Source organism: Solanum stenotomum, chromosome 5, assembly GCF_019186545.1.
Source record: "Solanum stenotomum isolate F172 chromosome 5, ASM1918654v1, whole genome shotgun sequence".
Taxonomy (NCBI): Eukaryota; Viridiplantae; Streptophyta; class Magnoliopsida; order Solanales; family Solanaceae; genus Solanum; species Solanum stenotomum.
The window spans coordinates 33513985-33532609 of NC_064286.1; the positions used below are offsets into that span (position 1 = coordinate 33513985).

The window sequence follows — 18625 nt, forward strand, 5'->3', positions numbered from 1 at the left end:
GGTTCCCGATCTTCAGTTCAGCAGCGTCTGTGGTGAGTGCTCATTCTTCGAGGACTAGTGACATGTTTATCTTTATCGGTTTGAGTCTTTAGTTTCAGTTTTGCTAGATCTAGTTGGGGCATGTCCCAACATTTCTATTCAGTTTAGAGGCTTATTTGAGACATAGTTAGATTCAGCTTAGTATTTTGAGTTTGATATTTCTTTTGTATTAAACTCTCAGATTTGATATATTCAGTTTTAGTCTATGGGTATTCCCCATCTTTTCAGTTTATTTATGATTTAGCTTCCACATCAGTTTATTATCTTTAGTATGCTCATGATCATGCCAGCAGGGTTAGCTTGGGATCACTTGTGGTTCTAGGTCCCGTGTCCGCTTCTCGGGGGTAGCTCGGGGCGTGACAAACTTGGTATCACAGCACTAGGTTTAACTGTCCTAGGATGTTTGAAAAGCCGCACTAAGTAGAGTCTTTTTCATGGGTGTGAAGTGCACCACATCTAATGAGAGGGAGGCTATGAAGTATTTTAGGAAAACTTCACTTTCTTGATATTCTTATCTTGCGTAAGGTATGATCTAATTCTATTCTAACTCGACATTCTACATTTCAGCGATCATGCCTCCTCGTAGAGCTTATGCCAGGAATGTGAATGCCAGGAACGCAATCGCAGCTCCTCCAGTTCCAGATCAACAAGTCTCAAATGCTGAATTCAGGAATGTCATTCAAATGTTGGCTTAGAGTGTCGCTAACCAGAACAATCAACGGGTTTAAGCTCCTGTAAATGCAAATGGTGGATCAGCAGCTGCAAGGGTCCGTGACTTTGTTAGGATGAATCCTCCAGAGTTCTTAGGATCACAGACTGGTGAAGATCCCCAGAATTTCTTGGATGAGATCAAGAAGATCTTTGAGGTGATGCAGGTCACTGGGAATGATCGGGTTGAGTTAGCATCTTACCAACTCAAGGATGTAGATCATATCTGGAATACTCAGTGGAAGGAGAACACGGGTACAGATGCTACTCCTATTACTTGGGAATGTTTCAGGGAAACCTTTCTAGACAGGTTTTTCCCCATAGAGTTGAGAGAGAAAGGGCCCAGGAATTTATGAACTTAAGGCAGGGTAACATGATTGTCCAAGAGTATGGGCTCAAGTTTAACCAACTCTCTGGGTATGGTCCTCACATGGTTGCTGATTCCAGGGCTCAGATGAATAAGTTTTTGTATGTAGTGTCAGACTTGGTGAAAACCAAGTGTAGGAATGCTATGTTGTTGGGAGACATGAACATCTCTAGGCTCATGACTCATGCTCAGCAGGTTGAGGGTGATAAGCTTAGGGAACAAGCTAAGGAGTCTAAGAAAGAAAGAACAGGTAACTATGAGTATTCCAACAGAAATCGGGTGGTGGAAATCGCTCGTAATTTCAGCAGAAGTCTTCGACTCCAGCCCCTTCATCAGCTAGTGTTCAATACCCCAGGTTTCGTAATGATCAGAAAGGTAGGGTGTCAGGCTCTAAGTCTTAAGGTAGTGTTTCAGTCACCAAAACCTACCCAACTTGCCCGAAATATAGTAAGAACCATCCAGGCGAGTACCTTGCAGGTAAGGAAAAATGTTTTGCGTGTGGTCAGTCTGGTCATAGATTGAAGGATTGTCCTTCAAGACAAGGTCAATGAGGAAATAATGGTAGAGCTCATTATACAAGTTCAACAGCATCAGCAGGTCACCCAACTCATTAGGGTAACTCTTCTGGTACCGATAGCGGACAGCGCCAAAACAGGCTTTATGCTCTTCAGGCTCGTCAAGATCAGGAAGATTCTCCTGATGTAGTCACTGGTACGTTACGAGTCTTTGATATTGATGTTTATGCTTTATTAGATCCAGGTGCTACTCTTTCTCTTGTAACTCCTTATATAGCAGTCCAATTCAGTGTTAGCCCAGAAATTCTCTCAGAACCCTTCTCAGTCTCTACTCTAGTCGGTGACCCAGTTATAGCTAGACAGGTATACAAAAATTGCCCTGTCACAATCTCCCAGAAAGTCACCTTAGCAGATCTTGTAGAGTTAGAAATGGTAGATTTCGATGTCATTATAGCCATGGATTGGTTACACTCCTGTTATGCCTCAGTCGATTGTAGAACTAGGATTGTTCGTTTTTCAGTTTCCAGACGAACCAATCCTAGAATGGAAGGGTAGTAGCTTAGCGCCTATGGGTCGATTCATTTCTTACGTTAAGGCTAGAAAGATGATCTCTAAGGGTTATCTCTATCATCTAGTTCGGGTTAAGGATTTTAGCTCCGAAACCCCAACTCTTAAGTCAGTTCCTGTAGTTAGTGAGTCTCCAGAAGTGTTTCCAGAAGATCTTCCCGGAGTTCTTCCCGAAAGGGAAATAGACTTTGGAATTGATCTCGTTCCAGATACCCAGCCTATCTCTATTCCTCCTTATACGATGGCTCTAGCTGAGCTTAAGGAATTGAAAGAGCAGTTGAAAGACCTTCTAGATAGGGGCTTCATCAGACCTAGTTTTTCGCCATGGGGTGCACCAGTGTTGTTCGTAAGGAAGAAAGATGGTTCTCTCAGAATGTGCATTGATTGTAGGCAGTTGAACAAAGTCACAACCAATAATAACTATCCCATCCCCAGGATTGATGATTTGTTTGACCAACTTCAGGGTGCTAGTCATTTTTCAAAGATAGACCTCATATCAGGTTATCATCATCTTAAAGTCAGAGATAGCGACATTCCGAAGACAGCCTTCAAAACTCGGCATGGTCATTATGAATTTGTAGTCATGTCATTTGGACTAACCAATGCTCATGCAACTTTCATGGATTTGATGAACAGAGTGTTCAAGCAGTACTTGGACTTGTTCGTGATCGTCTGTATTGATAATATCCTCATTTACTCTAGGAATGAGGAAGAACATGTGGGTCATTTGAGAGTTGTTCTGCAAATTCCCAATGATTGCCAGTTATTTGCAAAATTTAACAAGTGCGAGTTTTGGTTACAATCAGTTGCCTTCCTTGGGCATATTGCGTCTAATGAAGGAATTCGATTCGATTCCCAGAAGATAGAAGCAGTGAAACAATGGCCCAGACCTACCTCTGCTACAGATATCAAAAGTTTCTTGGGTCTAGTAGGTTATTACAGAAGGTTTGTGGAAGGATTTTCATCCATAGCCTCACCATTGACTAGGTTGACTCAGAAGAAGGTTAAGTTCCACTGGTCAGATGATTGTGAGAAAAGCTTTGCAGAACTGAAAACTAGGTTGACTACAGCTCTTGTCTTTACTCTACCAGAGGGTTCAGATGGTTATGTGATCTATTGTGATGCATCCAGGGTCGACCTAGGTTGTGTGTTGATACAGCGAGGTAAGGTTATAGCCTATGCTTCCAAACAACTTAAGGCACATGATAAGAATTATCCAACTCATGAACTCGAGCTTGCAGCAGTGGTGTTTGAACTCAAGATTTCGAGACACTACTTGTATGGTGTTCATGTAGATGTGTTCACAGACCATAAGAGCCTCCAGTATGTATTCACCCAGAAAAAGTTGAATCTTTGCCAAAGAAGGTGGCTTGAGTTCCCCAAAGATTATGATATGAGTGTGGATTACCATCCGAGTAAGGCGAATGTAGTAGCAGATGCTCTTAGCAGATTATCCATGGGTAATGTAGCACATGTTGAGGAAGAAAGGAGACAGCTAGCAAAGGATATTCACAGACTTGCACGCCTAGGAGTTCGTCTTATGAGCATATTAGATGGTGGTGTAAAGGTTCAGAATGGGGCAGAATCTTCTTTGGTAGTAGAGGTTAAGAAAAAGCAAGATAGTGATCCAATCTTGCTTGAACTTAAGGGTTCAGTCCATAATCAGAGAGTGGAGGTTTTCTCCCAAGGGGGAGATGGTGTACTTCGCTATCAAGGTAGATTGTGTGTTCCTGATGTGGGTGAATTGAGACAGCATATTCTCGCAGAAGCCCACAATTCCAGATATTCTATTCATCCAGGCGCCACTAAGATGTACCGCGATCTGCCGGAAGTCGATTGGTGGAATGGTATGAAAAGAGATATAGCAAATTTTGTGGCTAAGTGCCCCAATTGCCAGCAAGTCAAGGTAGAACATTAGAAACCAAGAGGTATGACTCAAGAGATTGACATTCCTACTTGGAAGTGGGAAGTAATCAACAGGACTTCATCACAGGTTTACCTTGTACTCGGACTCGCAAACAACATGACTCCATTTGGGTGATTGTTGATAGGGTTACTAATTCTTCTCGCTTTTTGGCGATCAAGACTACAGATTCGGCGGAGGATTACGCCAAGCTTTACATTAATGAGATTGTGAGGTTGCTTGGGGTTCCTTTGTCTATCATCTCAGATAGAGGTCCTCAGTTTACCTCTCATTTCTGGAAGTCATTTCAGAAGGGTCTTGGTACTCAGGTTAACCTTCGCACAACATTTCATCTTGGTCAGGCAGAGCGTACCATTCAGACCTTAAAGAACATGTTGAGATCTTGTGTGATCGACTTCAAGGGTAGTTGGGATGATCACCTTCCTCTGATTAAGTTCGCCTACAACAATAGTTACCATTCCAGCATTCAGATGGCCCCTGATGAGGCATTGTATGGGCGTAGATGTAGATCTCCAGTTGGTTGGTTTGAAGTAGGTGAAGCAGCCTTGATAGGACCAAATTAGGTCCTTGATGTTATGGAGAAAGTGCAACTCATTAGAGATAGACTTAAGACTGCTCAGAGTCGCCAGAAGTCTTATCCAGATGTGAGAAGAAGGGAACTAGAGTTCCAAGTTGATGATGGGGTTTTCCTGAATGTGTCACCCATGAAGGGGGTGATGAGATTTGGCAAGAAAGGGAAGCTCAGTCCTAGATATGTAGGCCCTTACCGGATCTTGAAAAGTATTGGTAAAGTGGCTTATGAGTTAGAGTTGCCAGCAGACTTAGCAGCAGTACATTCAGTCTTTCACATTTTTCTTTGAAAAAGTGTGTGGGTGATCCAGCATCCATAGTGCCATTAGAGAGTGTGGCCGTGAAAGATAGCCTTTCATATGAGGATGTACCAATTGAGATTCTCGATTGTCAGGTTAGAAGGTTGAGAAACAAAGAAGTTGCTTCAGTCAAGGTTTTGTGGATGAGTCGGTCTGTAGAGGGAGCTACTTGGAAGCAGAAATAGCCATGAAGTCCAAGTATCATCACCTCTTTCTTCCGATTCCATTCCAGCTTGAGGTAATAGTTCCTCTTCAGTTTTTCAGTCATTCATGCGTAAATTCAGTCTTAGAATCATGTTCCTTCAGTTTGTACTTGCATTTTCAGCGTATTTGCATGTTCTTGGAACTCGATTAAGTTAGAAATTCAGTTCTCAGTGTTTAGTGGTAGGGATTGCAGCCCTCTACCACTATTTTAGCTAGTTTAGTCTTCATTCGAGGACAAATGGTCCCAAGTGGGAGATAATGTAACACCCCGTATTTGAATCAGGCCAAAAATGTAGATTTTGAGAAGTTGCAGGTGCAACCCAGGATTGCCATCCAAGGACCGTAGGTCAGACAACGGCCCGTGCTGGTGGTCCGTGGTTCACCACTGCAACCCCTCCCCATAAAGGCTCAAACAAATCAGCTAAGTCTCGACTCACGGACACACCCACGGTCCGTAGATCAGACAACGGTCCAAGGTCTATGTCCGTGGATCAACACCTCCTTTACCCAACCTCAACCACAAACTATGGTCGACTAGAACGGACCGTCAATCGATCCACGGTCCATAGGTCTAACCGTAGATGAGGTTCAGCAACCAGTTAGTTGAAAAATTATTGATGGGTCAACTTCATATAGTCATAACTCTTAGTACAAAATGAATTATGTGTCCCATGAACTATGGTTAGATAGATAATTGAATTATCTTTCAAACGCCACTGAGTTTGCTAAACTCTGACCTCCGAGTAAAACGTTATGCTCGTTATAGTGAAACCCTACGGGCAGACTCGACCTACGAATCCAATCGACGGACCGTCGATTAAATGACGGCCCGTTAGTCCAGTCCGTCAGTCACTCTGACAGCAGCTAAGTCAGGCGTCTTTTGGTCTTTTCCTATTTCATTTAACCCCTAAGATACGTCGTTTAAACCCTAAATCATGAGGTTTTAGTCAGTTTAAGCCTAGAAACATAACTAGAACTTACCTTAGTCAAAATCATTAATCAAAACTTACAAAATTAGAATCAACATAGGAGAAAAAGGTGAAGAACCCTAGTTCAAGAACGCAACGAGGTTTCTTCAGTTCCAGCCCCAAAATCGAAAGATTTCTCCGTGGAATTTGTCACCAGGTATGTGGAATTCCAATAGTGGGTTCCTTTCGCCCATTAGCTCCCTAGAATTCAGTAAGATTCTTGATTCCATGATTATGAACAGACCTAGGGTTTCTAGAATTTCAACAGATCATCATGATTTAGTTATTTAAATGTTCCAAATTAGATTATCATGTTATTGCTTAGCTAATTGCATGAATTTCAGAACCCTAGCTATGTATTTATTTAGTTCTTGAATTACACATGCCAGGTTAGATATCTCAATTATTCAGTTATACATGCCTCAGTTATTAATGCATCATTATCAGATTAATTGTTGTATTCTCAGTTTGCATGTTCAGTTTCGAGCTATCCAGTATTTACAAAAATTCAGTCATAACTAGCTAACCACTTAATTCATTGGGAGTAGCATAATACCGAGTTGGACTAGGGTTCAGCGTACCTATATAGTCCCAGAACTACGAGCCACGTAGGTGTAAGTCCCCTTTGTGGGCAACATCAGTTTAGTGATCACGCCAGCATGCCTCTATACCTCTGGTAGGGTATATTGGGTCCTCTCGATGGGGCGTATACATCGGACTCCACATTTAGCTCATGTGGGTTTATGTCGGTTATTAGTAGCTCCCACAATTCAGTCAGACTCTATTACATTGACCATATTTCAGTACAGTCAGTATTCAGTCTCAACATGTTATAAATTTGGTCATTGCATCAGTTAGCTCAGTATTCAGTATTTTCAGTATCTATATCATCTTCAGATTATTTCATTGCTTTATTGCTTTGTTCAGTTATATGTTATTCCAGCTTTACTCTATCCTGTATGCTTAGTACCTTTCAAGTACTGACGCATATGTGCGCTACATCTTCTTGTGATGTAGGTTCAGGTTCTGAGCATCCAAATCACATTTAGATCGGTTCCCGATCTTCAGTTCAGCAGCATCAGTGGTGAGTCCTCATTCTTCGAGGACTAGTGACATGTTTATCTTTATAGCTTTTAGTCTTTAGTTTCAGTTATGCGAGATCTAGTTGGGGCATGTCCCAACATTTCTAGTCAGTTTAGAGGCTTATTTCAGACATAGTTAGATTCAGCTTAATATTTTGAATTTGATATTTCTTTTGTATTAAACTCTCAGATTTGATATATTCAGTCATAGTCTATGGGTATTCCCCATCTTTTTAGTTTATTTATGATTTAGCTTCCGCATCAGTTTATTATCTTTAGTATGCTCATGATCATACCATCAGGGTTAGCTTGGGATCACTTTTGGTCCTAGGTCCCATGTCCGCGTCTCAGGGTAGCTCGGGGCATGGCATTATGTATGATAATCTTAGGGGTAAGTGTTACTTCACCAAACTCTTGTACCTTAACCTTATAACCATTTGGAAGACTGATAAGTATTGGGTATGGTAGTGTTTTTATATTGGTCAAAGAGGCTTTATTAAAGGTCATGTGGTTGGAAGCTCCTGAATCTAGAATCCACTGGTCAGCTTTTGCTGCATAACATTTGCAAGATGGCTTACTAAAATCAATTGAAGAAGTGCAGATTACATAAGTAACAAACAATATGATTTTGAATAGAGTCACACTCTATCTCAAGTTATTTGACATGAAACAAGGGTATCTGGGCACGAAGTAAGAATATTACTACTATGCCTTAAGCAATACATTTGCTAGCTTTCAAGCCTAGAAACACCTCTAAAGCACGCTCCCCTTTATGAATACCTCACCTCATTAGCTGCAACTCATCTTCTACAAGAGTTTATAAGTACTCTTACCAAGGTCTAAGTTGAACTGGCTGATCTTACTATGTTCAAGCCTAACTCTAAATGACAAGGTGCTAAACATGAGATGCTTACACTAATCTAAACCACCTGATTCGGGTTTTAAACATCTACAGAGAATCTCATCCCAAAAATACTACTCTTTACCACCACATTCAACCAACCTCGATCCCTAATCAAGAATCACCTAATGCATTATGCATTCCTCCACATGTTATCAACACCTCATTCAAACCTAGAACTATAACTCATCCATGGACTCCAACTAACTAATATTTCTAAGAATTTCTCATTCTCTCATCATCTCTACAATTTGAAATTTCAGGCATTACTACCATGAATTGACTAACTACTCTCATCTAACTATTACTCATAGTAAAACTTCATCTCATCCTCCCTCCACCTTTATAACTTTAGATGGAATAAGCATACCATCATTACCATCATTACCAACATAAGAAACATTAACCTTCTTCTTCTATCACTACTTAACTACTATCATCAACATCACTCTCTAACTATGAACGATAATCGAAATAGCTTTAGGGCGAAAGATCATAAACACGATTCATTCAAGAATTCTAAAATAAGAATATAGATGATAAAACATTATGTTGCTAGATATTGAGAATAAATCATGAATTCATAAGATTGAGCATACTATGAGACATGAATGCTTATATGAATAGGTTCATATCAAGAGGCAGATATGCGTAACTTTATGGAGTAAGATTGAGATCAATGAGCTAAGGACTCTGCCCCTCATTTTGGGGACTGAGCATAAATGTGAATCTGTTTGAAGTGCATGGGCATAAGTCATAACACAATTCTCATATTGGGGACATTAATAAGATTTAGTAACAACTAAATTTTGAGGAATACACTAGAGTGTGAATGGATTGATATAACACCATAATTCTATATGAACACATCATTATATGATTCTCCACACTTGACTTGGTTTCTCATCTTATCATCTCCCCCTTATGTTGAAGCTGACACATTAACTACTATCACTACTTAACTACTGTCATCAACATCACTCTCTAACTATGAACGATAATCGAAATCGCTTTAGGGCGAAAGATCATAAACATGATTCATTCGAGAATTCTAAAATAAGAATATGGATGATAAAACATTATGTTGCTAGATATTGAGAATAAATCATGAATTCATGAGATTGAGCATATTATGAGACATGAATGCTTATATGAATAGGTTCATATCAAGAGGCAGATATGCTTAACTTTATGGAGTAAGATTGAGATCAATGAGCTAAAGACTCCGCCCCTCATTTTGGGGACTGAGCATAAATGTGAATCTGTTTGAAGTGTATGGGCATAAGTCATAACACAATTCTTATATTGGGGACATCAATAAGATTTAGTAACAACTAAATTTTGAGGAATACACTAGAGTGTTAATGGATTGATATAACACCATAAATCTATATGAACACATCATTATATGATTCTCCACACTTGACTTGGTTTCTCATCTTATCATCTCCCCTTTATGTTGAAGCTGACACATTAAAGTTATGGATCTATTCCATCATCTCTACACTATTCTAGATACATTTACACTAATACTTGGGAAAAACTAATATCATCGCTATGGAATCTCCATCTGCAGGTACTAAGATTCCTTCAAAGACCTCTTTCTTAGATGATTCTCTTAACCTCTTCTTAATGGCTTATAAAGTCACTTGGTCTAACTCTTAATAGTGTTACTTCTGCTTCTTAGTCTGTAAATGCCACCTTTATATGTTCACATCTACACAACTACAGGAAACTCGAACTATATTTAAGAGGCTTATCATTGGCTATATATGATCCCTTCGACCACCCTCTAAAGGGCAATAAATAATGCTCACATCAGTCTACTCCACACCGACAACTTGAAAAAACTATCTAAGCAATCATGAAAGAACGAAGCATAAACTTAATTGGTACCTCGTCTTATTACTTATGATCTTAGGTACACCTCTTAATGCTCTTGTTAATATAATGACGTAGCCACACTTCATTTCTCTCAGCTAAGGGTTATAATACCACACTAGTTAATTTAATTCCTCATCCTTAAAACTAACATCATCACCCACTAATACCTCATGACAAGTAGTCAATCATTATCTCGCAGTCTACCTCTTTATTGTTTATCATCACAATTTTTTTCACAACCTAAGTACAATTTACCCATTCACTCCACATCCTTTCCTAATTACTTCTATAACTCTATAAATATCAAGGGGCTGTCCTTTCAAATTCATAAACCCAGTTTACATCTATCACCTCATGAATACTTTGTTCTTTTATTATATACCTATACTTGGCCTTCACTAATGTAGTGTTACATTGACATAAACTCTCTTTTGGTTAAATTATACTCTAACTTATCCTAACTGGTAACTATTCCTCTACCTTCTATCATGAAATCCATATAAAATTATTACTCCTTAACCTACACATAAGGGAAAACTCCTCATAATGGCTTACTGGGTAGATCACTACAACTATACACTTTACTCAATATATGTCCCCATTTCTTTAGGTTACTACACTTCCAAATGCAAACGTATAACTCCGAGCACTTTTACTGGCTATAACATTTCATCTCATACTATCTTACATTTGATATATAATACTATCCAAGCTCTCAAAAACACACTCCCCTCATAATGGGCATCATCTGAAACAAAGTTTTATGAAGAGAATCTGAGAGCACATCTTGCATTTAGCTCCAATGCACGAGTCATCTAAACAAAGAGGCATTCTTTTGAATCAATACTCTTAATGCACACTAATTGGCTTCTCTCATGCCCTGCACAATCTTTTTACTTTCTGACCACTTTTGCTGAGAGTAACTTATCAATAAGAATCTAGGCTTAGCTTTTCAACCACCTTTAGTATGAGAGGTCGTCAACTAAATTTGTGTAACGTAGGATTTTGAAAAAGTTTCTTATGATAGAGTTATATTGCGAGATTTAAAGTATGAAAGAAGGGAAACTTTTCTTAAATGTCTATAGTCCCCAATTTATAGAAATGGGGCCCTCATAACCATAAATAAGATCCTTCTACCACAGATTCATAGATGATACGCTCAAATTACACCTCCCTAAAGAAGTATAAGCGATCGTTATCAAGTAAAGAACCCAACTTGTAAGTCGGGGTCGATCCCACGAGGAATATGGTTCAAACTTAAACTTAACTAACGATTATTTCCGTTTAGTCAAACTATTTCTAAAAACAAGTAATTAAAGGGTTTTTTTTTTGTGTAAATAGGTAGTATATTGTTGATTGTTAAGTAACTAGTAAGCAAGATTCAAACTTCGTTGTTATCAAAAGGAGAGAGAAACTAGGGCGTATGTGTTACCCACGAGCTCTTAATGCAGTAATCCTAGTAATAGTAATCCTTTCCTATTATTTTACATGCAAAGTTGGTATGAAAGGTATCCCTAAGTGATTGGTCCTCCAAGTAGGGAATTTCACTGTGCACCTTTGTCCGGCTACGAGTGTATACTTTACTAAACCTTACATCTACATCAGATTAGACATCACATCAATGTATGGCTTAGTTTTCACCCTCGCACCAATTGACATTAGACTATTAGATAGCATCCACTAAATCTCTGTTGTTAATTCTTTTCTCTTTAACTACCTCCTTGCTCCGACAAATAGCAACAAGGTGAGTTATAACGTTGCACACCGTTAAAAAGACTTTTAAGAGAAAGAATAAACAATGCATGCATAGACACTATTCAAGAATTACTTAATTATTAATCATACTTTGTTAATTTGCTCATGGTTCCCACAATCCTAGTTGTGGATTTAGCTACTTATGCTTGAAAGAGCACAATTCATATTTTGATAAAGAGAATTCATGAACTTACGATTAGAGTAGAAGAAACCCGAAATCTCCAACTAAATTTCAAAGTCAAAATCTTGTAAAACGAAATCCGAAAATCAAATGGCTAAAGTTGCAAGTTCATTCCACAAAATACCAAGAACTAAAAGTGAACAATATTGTCTAAACCCCAAAAAATGAGGTTTACATCCCCTATTTATAGAAAAACATGTCCTAAACAAAAAGGAAACAACAGAAGTGTAGAGACGTAATTTTTGACCGAACTTAAGTTTAACACCATTTTTAGAGCTCAGATAGTTTATAAAAATCTAAATTAAATATTTTGAATTTTGCCTTATTTTTGTAAGTTTATTTTAAAAGATTTGAAAACTACAAAAAATAGAGTCACACTTTAACGTAGGTTTTATTTTCAATTTTATAAAAATAAATGAAAGATTACAAAAAATATATATTATTTTAAAATTAAGTTTTTATAAATAAGCTAGTGTTTTTAATTATATTTCTTTTACTAGCTATTTGACTTTTTCTTAGATTTTTATTAATTTATAATAATTAGTTGATATTTTATTATAATTTATTATTTATATGTAATTATTATTCCCTTCTTTTAAAAAATAAGAAAACTAAAAAAATTAAAAATAATAATCTAAGTAACCTGCACAATACCCACCACAACCCCACTATCCCAATACTACACCCTACTACCCTCACCACCCCACCATTTTCCCTCTTCACACACACGTGCAGCCCCTCCCTTACACCTAAATACATACTACAATACCCACACATACCGATACAGACACAACACATTACACAAAAAAACACAAGAAGAAAAATTCACCAACATACTTATCCTCCCACACATACAACATATGTATTCCTCTTTGTATTACACATATTTTTTTTTCCTTTCCACTAATAAACAAGGTTGAATTCGAGGTTTATTTTCGCGGTTTCAAGTTCGTGGCTTCTGATTGTAGATCCTTTCTTCTCGTGAACTAACTTTCACAAGAGGTAAAACTTATTTATATTCTATTTTTGTATGATGTTATACCATGATTGTGCAGAGATTGATTTTAATATATTAAAGTTGTTCAGATTTCACATGTGTTTAATCTGTTAATATTCTTTAATGTTATAATATTTAAATATATGTGAACCTGTTATATCCTTAAGCTTAAAATAAAATTTCTATAATATGATAATTATTCATTGTATGCTAAAAAGGGGTATGCCATTTGCTTATTTTATCGGGCGCGTGGATGCTATATTGTACTTTTATAAAATAGTTGAGGTTTTGATAAGATACATTTCAAATTTTCGTGTTAATTGTTCTCCTGTACGTATGCTTATTAGTTTGTTTATGTGGATTATTATGGATCATTTTCTGGTATAATAATGATTATTAGTAGGTGGTATAATTGACATCAACTCATATTAATTGTAGTTTGACTTATGTTATTTTGCTGGGCACAATGGTATACTATATTGATTTAATTTGGTTTTGTTTTAATTATGAATTTTTTCGTAAAAAATAATAATCTAAATAGGGTACTAGTGTTTATTGACTTAGTGTTGATTTTATATGTCCAACTCCTTAATAATAAGGATGTTTCCTACGTAATAAATGCTCATAGTATAGTTTTATTTCATGATTATATAAGACTTGATTCCAATATTATGAAATTGCTCGAAATTTATGTGTGTTTAATTTTGATATTATAATGTTGAAATATAATTGTTTAAATCTTACATATCATTAAACAATGAAGATCTTTAGAATGTTAAAATTATTTATTCTAATATTAAAGGAAATATTTTTAAAGTAGTATATTGACAACTATTATAAAAATGACTCATTATGTATTAGAAAAAAAAAATTAAACCTTTTGTTAGATCATGTAACAATAATAATTTAAATTTCATCTCAATTAAGAATGTGGTTCCACATTTTTTTGAGATACTTAAGAAACTAAAGGATGCGGTTACACATCTTGGCGAAATTCAAGGATGTGGTTACACACCTTAGAAAAATTATTTTAATAATTAAACTTTCATTAATTCAAATCAAGAGGTGTAAATAAGAATTATTAGGTGTGAGGTACTCGAGAGGAAAATGCAGTCATGCCTCTAAATGTCAAGACCAAGAATGCAGTTACGCATCTAGGTTCAAACTAATAAAAATTCAACAATAAAAATAAGTAAATTGTGGCATACAAATATATCCAAAAAAATAGTTTAAATAAGTAAAAGTTAATAAAAGCGACCGTGCTAGAACCACGGGACTCGAGGGATGCCTAATACCTTCCCCTTAGTCAACAGAATTCCTTACCCAAATTTCATGTTCGCAGACCAAATAAAGTGTCATTTTCTTCTAATTAGGGATTAAATATAAAGGTGACTTGGAATACCACAACTCAATTCCAAGTGACGACTTTGAAACAAATAAAATGATCTCTTAATCAACACTGCCACTTTAATTGGAGAAAAAACCTTCCACCGATCGGAAAAGGGGTGTGACAGCTCTGGCGACTCTGCTGGGGAATAACTAGAATTCGAGAATTGTTATATTGACTTTTGCTTGATTTTATTATTGTATCTTTTGGATATATTATGTATTATGGCCTTATATGCTACTTGCTGCTTATTTATCGTTTTAATATTGCTGAATTGTATTAGATTGTCTTCTTTTGCACAATCATTATAAGTCTCTGAATACATTCACACACGGTGACAGGAATGCAGCTATGCATCCTACTTTCTATTGAGATAAACTGGAGTGTCTTAACACTCAGTAAAGAATTTAGTCGCACATGTTAGGCAGGGTTGGACCAACAACGAAATTGGAATAGCTCTGCTACCGATAAGTTGTCCCTCCCTAGCTCGAGTTGTCCACGCGGGTAAGCCTGTCTAGACACCTTTCCTTTTAGGTACAAGATTAGAAAAATAGAAACATATACAGGGTTATCCTTAGAAGCCTCCACTTATTTGCATCTGACTTGGTGAGCCTCGAAACAGGAGTTGGGTCTATCTAAGACAAGTATCCTTTGCTTACTTGACAACTTAGATCATTTTATGTGTTACATGAAAATGCATATATTTAGAAAAATTTTATAAGTTGAAGCATTTTCGTATGATTAGTGTAATGAATAGAAAAAAATTATCTTTTGATTTTATAAAATAAAAGAAGGACAAAACACGAATATATTTCCTCTTTATTATACATTTTGTTAAAAATAAAATAACCAATTTTGTACTACTTAATGAAAAGAATAATAACATTTTATTTAGATTTTTTAAAAAAAGTTTATAAAAAAAATTCAAAATATTTTATTTTCATAATACTCTGAAAAATTGCATTTTTGTCAAAAAATAAATAAATTAATATCTCAAAGTTTTTTTTACTGTCTGATCTGAATGAACTATACGCACCTGATTCTCATCTCAATGAGATACGTATGCAACTCTCTTTGGGTTCGGTGATCTTTATTTAAAAAAATATTATGCAAAGATCTTAATCATTTTTATCGAGCGTGTTATGTATGCAATCCTAATAAAATTGATCAATGCATCATTGTTTTTTTCTAAAATAAAAAAATTAAAAAAATTTATGCAAATAATAGTCAAATAATAAAAAAATATATTTAGGATTAAACATAACTTTCTAAACTAATTCTACAAATAAAAAGATTTGTGTATGCATGACGGCAAGATGTGGTTATAATTGAAGAAGGTCTAACCCTAACAAACATTATCATCCATGCACACAATTAAATTAAAGGTGGTTGGTTTGCGGTTAAGCTGTCATCTTATCCCTACAATACAAGATCAAAAGGGAAAAAGAAAATGGCCTACAAAGATGGAAATGTGTCGGACAATGATGAGGTCCGAAACCAGATGGCTTCACAAGAAACAATGTCAATAGAAAAGGTAAGGGTATTAAGACAAAAAATGACAGAGATGTACGAAGCTTGGATGAGTGGACAAGCTCCACCGTCTTCAATCCGTGACTATCTAAATACAAATATGTCACCCCCTATCCAAGTGTCGACAAATGATCCAATTCATCCACCTAGATTCGGCCCCTATGCTAACGCATCAAACGTTGCTAGAACTTCTATGGTGCGTCCTTGGAGTGCACCTATGATGAATAATCCACTTTTCATACTAACTCCATCGACTAAAACAGTCCCACAATCTATAATGGAGCCAAAATCCCATAATGATCCTCCCCCCAAAGTTCATTATGATCGAGATTATACCCCTGAATTGACTTTTAAAATTCCAGGCTCTTACCCTCATACTCATCAGTATAGTTCTCCTGTTGAAGCTGAAAAAGCTGTTAAGAACGAGGAACATAAAGAAATGACTAAAAAAATAAAGAGTTTGGAACAAAGTGTAAAAAATATGTTAGGATTGGGAGGTCACAAAAGTTTCTCATTTAATGATTTGTGCATGTTTCCCCACGTTCATATACCCATCGGCTTTAAAACTCCAAAGTTTGAGAAATATGATGGACATGGAGATCCTGTAGCTCATTTAAAGAGATATTGTAATCAACTGAGAGGGAATGGGAGCAAAGAAGAGTTGCTTATGGCTTATTTTGGAGAAAGTTTGATGGAAATCACCGCAGAATGGTTCATATATCAAGATACTTATAAATGGCCTACATGGGATGATTTGGCTCGATGTTTTGTACAACAGTTTCAATATAACATTGACATAGTTCCAGATCGTACTTCACTTGCCAACATGAGGAAAAAGACCATCGAAAATTTTCGTGAATATGCTATTAGGTGGAGAGAGCAACCTGCTAGGGTTAAGCCGCCAATGAAAGAGTCTGAAATGATTGTTGTTTTCGTCCAAGCGCAAGAACCAGACTATTTTCATTATTTACTTTCCATTGTTGGGAAAACATTCGCCGAAGTTATTAAAATTGATGAAATGGTGGAAAATGGCATCAAGTCTGGAAAGATTGTAAGTCAAGCTGCCTTGAAAGCCACAACACAAGTGATTAAAAATGGATCGGAAAATCTTACGGGAAAGAAAGTGAAGGAGGATGTAGCAAATGTTGTGTCAAACACACAAAAAAGTCCAAGGGGTCTACTTTATCAATATGCACCACCTCAATTCCATCACTATCTCCCCATGAAAGACATACAGTACTCTATTATCCCGCCTAAATATGCAGTCTATAGTGCACAACCATACGCACATCAGCCGAACTATCCTCAATGGTGAGCACCAATAAATCAAAATGTTCATCCTTTTGCTCAAATATTTTGAGCACCTTATAATTCCCGTCCAAGGCAGGTATTTGAAGGAAGTCAAAGGCCTATGAACAATTTCACACCAATTGGAGAGTCTTACACAAGTGTATTTGAGAAATTGAAATGTTTGAATATGATAGAGCCAATTTCTCAAAATTACGTGGACCTACATGTAGAAAGTTTCAATCCTACAATACGGTGTGCATACCATTCTACTGCTCCAAGGCACAGTACTGAAGATTGTTGAAATTTAAGAAGAAAGATGGAAGAGATGATTCAAACAAAGAGAATTGTGGTTAAAAATTATGACCCCCCAAATGTTACTAAGAATCCTCTACCGGCACATAGTGATGTACACTGTATTGAGGTAATATGTGATGACAAAGAATATGACAATTCTGAAGAAAAGACAATTCAAATTGGTGGAGCTTTTATGAAAGCTAATATGCGAAAGAGTGGCTAAGAAGTTAAGCTTGGTGATTGGGAGACACTCTACTTTTCTCTAAAAAAGAGTGTATGGATAGTTTATTTTGTCATCATTTCTGCTATGCAATTCTTTTTATATTTTATTTTAGTAAGTCAGACCTTTCTATCATTTCTCTTATGTGTTTGTTTGTTGAGTCTTGTCGTATTTTGGGTTTATTATAGAGTTTGTAACCTAAAATTTAGTTTGTTGTCTTGTCATCAAGTCTCTTTATCTTAATATAATCTTTATTTTGTGTCAAAGTGACCCATTCTATTTGACTTTCCATATATACATCTCTTTTCAATTCAATTTTTACGACATGATATGGAAGAGGATTTAGTCAGATGTTAAGATTATATCTAGTCATGGAATGAATACACCATAGAAGTAAAAAAAGAAATACATTAGAGAAAATAAATACAGGACTTAACCACCTTGATAGATCCTTCAGTATCGAAAATACTTAAAAAAATAAATTTTCATTTAAATTGACACTTGTCATTTGTTGTCAAGAAGATATTACTCAAATGGAGATTCTAAGCAGACAAATATGGAACAAAAATGATATATATATCCATCAATGCATACGTTGCAAAGAGATAATGTATGATTTTCGCTTCAAATCTTAAAGGGCGTGCTTGTATTTGACATTTTTAATAATTGATATGACGAATACATTTTATTCTACTATCCAAACACTGTATAATTCTTTGCTACCCCATTTGATCCTTAATTTTATTTTCTTTCATACCCCTCTTTTGGGATCAAAATACAGACAAAAAAGAAGAAGAAAAAAGAGTCTCAAAAAAAAAAAAAATAGAAGTCACAAAAAAAGAGTCAAGAAAAAAAAATAGTGAAAAGAAAGGTTGGAAAAAATCAAAAACAAAAGAATAAACTTCCTGAACTACATTCGACCTTATTCTTGCTTTGACATGAT

At 36.3% G+C, this 18625-nt stretch overlaps 1 protein-coding gene across 1 annotated transcript; it reads left to right on the forward strand.

Annotated features, from left to right (window-relative positions):
• Positions 1-15798: 15798 nt before the first annotated feature.
• LOC125863871 (uncharacterized) lies at positions 15799-17193 on the forward strand. The gene has a single exon (XM_049543846.1). It carries the CDS (start codon positions 15799-15801, stop codon positions 17191-17193), a length of 1395 nt encoding a protein of 464 aa, XP_049399803.1.
• The last annotated feature ends 1432 nt before the right edge of the window (positions 17194-18625 follow it).